We start from the raw sequence: 8,334 nt of genomic DNA, 5'->3' as shown, positions 1-8,334 counted from the left end.
GCCATCAAATGATTGCTGATAATAACGCAAGTAATTAAGACCATATTAGTCAGATTGCTGTTCTTTAGCAAATCTTTCGCCACATGTCGACTAACTTTTTTAAATATTCGTAACATAAACACTTGCTCTACAGTCGTTTTTAATCCGACAGTTGCCGCATTCCCATGGTCATAAATAATCAAACTCTACAACTTGGAAATACTCGTAGTAACTTCCGAACAAACAATAAAGCTTACATTATAAAGCCTCGGAATGACAAATTATACTCTTCAACTAATTAAAATGGAGCGCACTCAATATACTGACTATTGGAACGGATGCTAAGCATGGTTAACTGCGGCCAAGTTTAATTAAGCGCAGTTCATTACGGTATTGTTGTCTCCCAATGTATTAATAATATCGTATAAGAAAGAAAGAGAGAGCTATACATTAACACCTTCACTGCAAAGAAATGGTAAAAGATCACCTGTGCTCACTACCGTAATTCTACCGGCGGTAGAGCACCTGTCCCTTTCATGCGGTTCATGCTTAACCCGACTCGAACGAGTGCGAGTAGGAGTAGTTTCATTCCGCCGAGCAACCGAAACGTTGTAACGGCAGCGCTGTTGATAAGCAAAAATAGCCTTTGTAACCGTTTTTTGTAGAGCGCTGGCGGTTATGTAGAGTCGAAAGATCTGAGAACAGGACGGAAGGCTGAAATCGAATCGAGCGCTGCCGTAATTTTGACGCGTTCGGAAATCGAATTAAGAAGGTTAGAGTGAGAGGTGCATGGAGGTTCGATTCAGTGGAGGCAGTTTTTTGTTATTGTTTGGTGGCGGTGATTTTTTCCGAGGCGTGCGAATGGGAGTAGGCGCGCGAGTGGGCGCGCCGGTGCGGCAAGCGCGCTCTTCAGTGTTCTGGCTGAGCTTCAAGCGAGCGCGTGCTGGCCGGCTGCCGTCCGTAGGTGCTTCTTAGCTGTCAAAAATATTTGCTGGGGCATAGTTAGCGGTAACCGTTGGGACTGTTGGAGGGTTGGACTGAGTGGTTGGTGCTGGATGCGGTCGGTGGGCTGCTGAGTGAGGGTGGCTCGACCATGTTGATATCTGCGGGCAGCGGCCCCACGCCCGAGTTCTCCCCCGCGTCGTGCTGCGCACCCTGGAAGATGGAGCCGGCACCTCCTGCTCCCGCCGCCCTTACACAACCGCTCAATATTTCGCCGAACGGTAAGTTTTACAGAACTCTACTTTTAATTAATATAGTTTTAAAATTTCTTATCAGACCCTCATTAGATTCCAAATAGGTAATAAATAATATTTTTTTATTTAAGTAACAATATAATTAAGTATGGAACTTTAATATTTACTAAAACCCTTATCTTGCATAGAACTTTGATTAAAAGTTTGGAAGGTTATCACTTAGCTATTTTTTTTTTCTTAAAAATATATAATATAATAAATACTACAACGAATCATTGTATATATTTAGGTTATGTTTTATTTCCCTCCCAATATTGTAATATCATCATCCGAATAAGGTAGTCTAATTATATTATAAAACAAACGTTGAGAATTTTAGATACAGTATAATTAGGACTTCAAGCCAAAGCATTTGCAAAGAGCGTAATGACACGTTGGCCTACCAAGAATGGCATATGGCTCATGTCGGATATTATCCATATTTATTATTTCGTCATTCATCTTCCGAGTGTCACCTGCTTGGCCGCCTGTCTGTGAGGTGATGTTTTATACGACACCGTAATGTGTTCCTTGACGGGTTGACAGCTGATCCTGTACATACTCGATCACTTTAGACATTGTTTTCCATAAGTATTACAAGGATAATAAGTAATTTTTATTACGTCCATATTATATCAATAGTACTTTCAACTTCAATTTATAGTTTAGAACGCTGTAGAGGTAAAAAGAAAGCATATCCTATAGCATATTTTATATATAAAATAATACAACAGTCAAGTTTGCGAAAAATATTATGTCTTATACCTATGAAAATGTTGTTTTCTCATTCTGGCTAGTTTCTTTTAAATTCAAGTTAAATTAAAGCTCAGTAAAAGCTCAACTAAAATCACTTGTTCATTTGTTTTTCTTGGACGTCGCTGTTGTTACTTAGAATAAAAAAAAAATGATAAATGATATAATTTAGAATGTGAGGACCTTGTTGCACTAACGGTGCATAGGTGTCACGCAACATGGATGACGTGGTTACACCAGGGCCCTGTTTTATAAAGCTGACAATTCGACATATCTGTCAAAAAATGACAAAATTGTAGAATTGTCGCGCTTAGGCTGTTTTATAAAGGTAACAATTATGTCAAAAATCGACCGTGAAAACGTGACATATTTGTCATTTAAAAAAGCGTTTAATAAAACTCGACATATGTCAAAAAACCACAGTCAAATTATTACGTCACCACAATTGTGGGATTGTCGTGACAATTATGTCGAATTTTGACATATTTGTAAATAATAATGTTTTATGAAGCTAAATGAGGGTAAAATAGAAAAAATATTAACAAAGTAAAAGAAAGAATCAATCACTAGTGCAACTTCGATTGTTTGTTTTGATCGCGTGTGATGGAAATGCACAAGAAACTAAGTATTTTGGGGATTATCTATGAAAATTTTTAACAAAAAAAAAACCGACTTCAAACGCAAAACTAAAAAGCAATAAATAAATTTACTTCGCACAAAGTAATTAGTACGTATTTTCAATTAGTTAATTATTTTATAAATCTGAAGCCGGTGCCAAGGAAATGCTACAACGAAGTACCGATTCATATATTTTTCAATACTGATTGTTTTGTAATTTTTTGTTTGACATTGTTTTGTAATTGCTTTGATATAGGTATTAAACAATATTGTGTGTACATAGTAATTTGATATTGTAGTAGGGTTGTTGTAGCATTTACTTGGCACCGACTTCAGAATTATAAAATAATTAACTAATTGAAAATACGTACTAATTACTTTGTGCGAAGTAAATTTATTTATTGCTTTTTAGTTTTGCGTTTGAAGTCGGTTTTTTTTTTGTTAAAAATTTTATTTTATTTTACGATTTTAAGTGATGGTTAGACCGAGCAAGGATGCAGACAGACAGATTTTCTGATTTATATTCATATATAATAATATAATATATTATTAGTAGTGATCACAATTATTATTGATGAACATGTTTACACACACACACTCACACACGCGCTAACGCACACGAGCACACGCGCACGTACACACGCACACACACAGATACACGCACACACACACACACACACACACACACACACGCGCGCGCGCGCGCGCGCACACACACACGCACACACACACACACACATGTGTATGTGTACATACACACATGTGGTTGTCAGTGGAAGCTGCTATCATACACACTCACGCATACATATAGATACAGTAGATTTCGCGTGGTTCGCTCGCTGCTAAAGCAGCTCGCGTGTCCTGTTTATTCGAAACTGTCCCTCTTCGTATGGCGGCCATCTTGTTTTTCCGCCATTTTGTTTTATTTCACCGGCGACAGAATTTGACCAAGATTTAAATGGGTGTCGTGGAAACAAACAAAATCCAGGTGCAATAGGTTTGCCAGACCGTAGGATGTCTCCCTGATTGGGAGCAGTTTTCAAAGATGACGTTCCGATCACACCCCTATACATCATTTTTACCCCCAAGACATTTTCTGGAAAAACAAAATTTTGTATGGCGGCCATCTTGTTTTTTCGCCATTTTGTATTTTTTTCACCGGCCATTAAATTCGACCAAGATTTAAATAGGTTTCGTGAAAGAAAAATTGGTTCAGGTGTGATAGTTTCGCCAGGCCGTAGGGTGTCACCCTGATGCGGAGCAGTTTTCGAAAATCGGGAAGTATTTCCATACTTAACATGACGATCCGATCACAACCCCGATATATATTTTATATCCCGAGACATTTTCTGAAAAAACAAAATTGTGTATGGCGGCCATCTTGTTTTTCCGCCATTTTGTTTTTTTTTTACGCGCTATGGAATTTGACCAAGATTTAAATAAGTGCTCTGAAAGAAATATTGGTTCACGTGCGATAGTTTTGCCAGGCCGTAGAGTATCTCTCTGATGCGGAGCAGTTTTTGGTGACCAGAAAGTATTTCCGTACTCTACATGACGTTTTGAGTAAGCGCCCCATACATTATTTTTACCCAAACGGGCTTCTTCCAAAATCGACAAAATTTTGTATGGCGGCCATCTTTTTTTTCCGCCATTTTGTTTTTTTGCACCGGCGATTGAATTTGATCAAGATTTAAATACGTTTCGTGAAAGAAAAATTGCTCCAGGTTGTATAGTTTTGCCAGGCCATAGGGTATCTCCCTGATGCTGACCAGTTTTCGAAGGTCGGGAAGTTTTCCCGAAGCCTAAAGATCGATCCGATCAATATGACTTTACAAACGCACTAGTCGCTCCTACGATTTTTGAAAATTCCCCTCGATTTCTCTGGTCTTCCATCATCAGATCCTGACTTCCTTGACATGGGACCCCCTTGGGTATATCTCCTTTCAAACAAAAAAAGAATTATCAAAATCGGTTCATATACGACGAAGATATGCCCGAACAAACATAAAAAAAAAAAAAAAAAAAAAAAAATATACGGTCGAATTGAGAACCTCCTCCTTTTTTGAAGTCGGTAAAAATAGAAACATACTGTTTGGGAAGTTTAGTGCCCAATTGACTTTCACTGCTCGATGATAGTACCATTTTTTGTAATGCGTGTTTTATAAACACTTTCTTACTCCTTTAGAATTCAAAATATAGTTTCGCGACAGAGGGTAACTCTCCTGTCAGAATTGTCGGACAATTCTACAAATATGTCAATATGTCGTGACAATTTTCTGTTTAATAAAGCTGATTTGACAAGTTTTTCACGACAAATTGTCACCTGTCACCTGTCGCCCAAAAAGTTTTATTAAACAGTAATATGTCGAATTGTCGCGACAATTCGACATATTTGTAAATTTTCCACCGTGACAAATTTGTCGCCTGTCAGTTTTATTAAACAGAAAAATTTTAGGATTGTCACTTTTTGACATATGTCGACTTGTCGGATTGTCAGCTTTATAAAACAGGGCCCAGATAGATACCACAAGTGTGCACATGGTGCGATTTTGGTGTGATCTATTTCATTTTGAAAAAAGAAAAAATAATAAGACAGACTTTTATGGAAGCAATACTCCAGTATCGCTACTCCACTCTAATATCGATACTTCAATATTGCTTTCAAGAAGAATCGTGTCAAACACGTCACGGGTAGCAAAAATCTTCAACGTAAGTGACGAAATGCTGCTGATTTACTTCCGATCTGTAAAGACAAGATAAAGTAGCTCGGAAAATGGATACCGCATAAACTAACTTAAGGTTTCAGCAAAATCACATTAAAGCATGCCTTAATTTGTTGAATCTACACACAAATGATGGGATTCTGGGAATTGTGATGATGGGAATTGTCACAATTGTGTGGGTCCTGTATGATCATCAGGAACATTTGTCGTAATGGATGAACCCAGGAGAATACTCAAAGCATGTCTCAAACGTAAATTGAGTCAAAAAATACCTGTTTGTGTCTCTATGGTTGTCCTGAGCTGGCGCTAACAGCTTACATAGCCATCTTCCGTGCATTGGAAGGCACGTTAAGCTGTTGGTCCCGATTACTGCTTACTGATGTAATTACGCAGTCGTTACATGAGCCATGTCAGGAACCTTTGGCAGTTTAATAATAATCCTGGTTGCTGAAGCCAACCTCAGCCAGTGCTCAATCACTCTGAAAATTACAAGAGCTTTGACTAAAAAAAAAATCGGTATGCCATACTCAACAGACCTAGCTTTAAATGATTTGCTTTTTCGTTAGGATAACTTTTTACAGAAGAAAATATTCAATAAAACGAGGCGGTTAAAATCGTCTTTGGAGATTCCTGTGCCCAGATATTCTTTACCAAAGACAACAATGAACGTTCATTCTAACCTAATCTAATCTAGCCTACAAGATCTCACTGCTCACACACTTAAACACACAACACTTGTTTTAAAATGACAAAACTAGATCAACAATAATGGTCAATACTTATTTAAATTAACTAACTAAATGTATTTCATAAAATTATTTCTATACTTAATAAAAAAAGGAAATGAAGAAAAACTACTACTACTCAGAGGCGGACAGGAGGCTTCGTACGGTTTTGAAATATACTACGCTGGGCTCCCATTCGTGTCAGACAGTACTACGGGGCAGAAGGCAAGAGGGAAACCACTGCCTAAAAAAAATCCCTAAAAAGTAGCACGAAGGATGCTATACTGACAAGAGTATTAATAAAAAATAAGCATAATAAATATTAAATAATTGATGAATAAAGAAAAAATTAATCCCAAAATAGTCATCACAGCGCTCTACTGTGGGTTACCACAGACTCAATGGCCTTTCAAAAATTTCAAACAAGGTTGTGACTACCTAATATGGTCATCAACTTTGATTGCGACTAGAACTGCTTTAAATATCCTCCCAGTTCCTATTCTCTATATTCAGAAGTATACACATAACATAACAAATACTTTATTACATAAACAGGAAAAAACAAAAGAGAAATAGAATGAGTACAATAGGCAGCCTTATTGCTAAGTAGCAATCTCATCAGTAGTATTATAGATACAGTTATTGTATTTAGTTTTTTTTGACGTACTTATTGTAAGGTTTGCGTCAGATAGCATTAAATTTTTGCTCAGATTCTAGTGTAGTACAGAGCATCATTTAGCCTGTATTCTATATTCACGGGCTCCACGTTACGTAGTGAGACGTTAGATTTTTTAGATTAGAAGCTATTTTGTAACTTAATATAACACATACAAAATGTGCCTAGACGTATGTTTCGCCACCTGCATACTGTTAATTGCTGATTATTAAAATTTCTTAATTCATTGGTATGTTATTTTTTAAATATTTTGCTCACGATCATGAACTTGCAATGTTTGATCACGCAGGTTACTTTATATTTGTTATCAATAAAAGTCTCTGGTCTGTAAGTGCACTTAGAAAGTACCTATGTAAAAAAAAGACTACACAGTTTTGACTAACACCTGAAATTTCAATAGCACGAAAGACCAAAGAGGGTTAATCTCCGTGATAGGACATGAATCTCTGTATGTAACTCAAAAAAGATGTTTTTTGGTATCCACTTACCTAATCTGAAAATTTGACAGGTCCGGTTTTTTACGGAAGTAACTGCTTGTGTGACTTTCCAACCCGCGAAGATAAACCAGCCCAATATAGGTTATACCACAGAAACACATTTCTCGGGAATGTGGGTTTCCTCCTAAAGTTTTCCTTTTACAATAATCATTTATGAACCAATAATGAACTCGAAAACTAAGTCAAAAATTATTTGTGTAGACCCGTGCTGGATTCTAAGATATGACCTGACAATGAGAGTCAACCTTTGATAACTCAATCTTATGAGTAAAATGAAGAAATAAAACGAAGTAGAGATACGGAACTTTTAACACTCCAATTGTCTCTTACTTTGCTGTTTGTTGTACAAGCTAGCCACATGCTTGAATGGACAAATCTTTACGTAAAACATGAGCGGTGTCTTTGATGTTCGTTCCACTGAGCCTGAGACGTTTGTCTCTGTCATGAGCGTAGGTGGGTGACGGCAGCGGTGACGGTAGTCGGTGGTGACCGTCATTTGTCATCGCTCAGTCCAGCTGCCGCGATGAGTGAGCGAAACAGTGGCTCCGTCCAGGACATTGTCTGCATTGTATCGCTGATCGAACTAATTAACCGGTAGATCGGCCGCTAGATTGCCCGGTAGCATTTCCGGTGAAGGTTGCTCAATATTCACCCGCCGATTTATACTCGCATAGCTTTGAAACGTTTTGATTAACGATAGCAAACAAACCGACAGACGGAATCGCCGCTGATTTTACTGTAAATATTATTTATGACTTTAAGTATTAGCAATCTGCTACTACTTTGATCTCGACTATATGATTGTGAGTTTCACACAAGAGATAAGTTTATTACAAATCAAGATCTGTACTTATGATTGTAAGTAAGTTTGTTTAGCGTAAATATTAAAATTGGTGCCATAAATTATTGTAGCTTTCAATGTGGTTCTCCTACGTAGGATACGATTGACTCGAATGAGAAATAACTTTCATCATATTCATAACATGAGTCACGAGTTTTATAACTTTTCCAACTTCACATTATAGTCAGTGTATTATCAATGGAATGTTTTCCACTGGCTTCTGTGAGACACGTTTGATCAGGTGCGCTAATAAATCTAATTAACATTTAAATGGTGATCACGCATAA

At 37.4% G+C, this 8,334-nt stretch overlaps 1 protein-coding gene across 3 annotated transcripts in view; it reads left to right on the top strand.

Annotated features, from left to right (window-relative positions):
• The first annotated feature begins 862 nt into the window (after window positions 1-862).
• The window catches only part of LOC126366519 (paired box protein Pax-6-like), a 48,162-nt gene continuing 40,690 nt past the window's right edge, over window positions 863-8,334 (top strand). For all 3 annotated transcript variants that reach the window (XM_050009659.1, XM_050009658.1, XM_050009657.1), the window contains exon 1: window positions 863-1,202. In XM_050009659.1, coding sequence (XP_049865616.1) covers window positions 1,073-1,202 — 130 coding nt within the window. In that variant the 5' untranslated portion in view covers window positions 863-1,072. The remainder of the gene's footprint in view (window positions 1,203-8,334) is intronic.

This window comes from Pectinophora gossypiella, chromosome 4 (genome assembly GCF_024362695.1).
Source record: "Pectinophora gossypiella chromosome 4, ilPecGoss1.1, whole genome shotgun sequence".
Lineage (NCBI taxonomy): Eukaryota > Metazoa > Arthropoda > Insecta > Lepidoptera > Gelechiidae > Pectinophora > Pectinophora gossypiella.
Note: the sequence above shows the minus strand (reverse complement) of the source record. Positions and strands in the feature narration are given on the sequence as shown.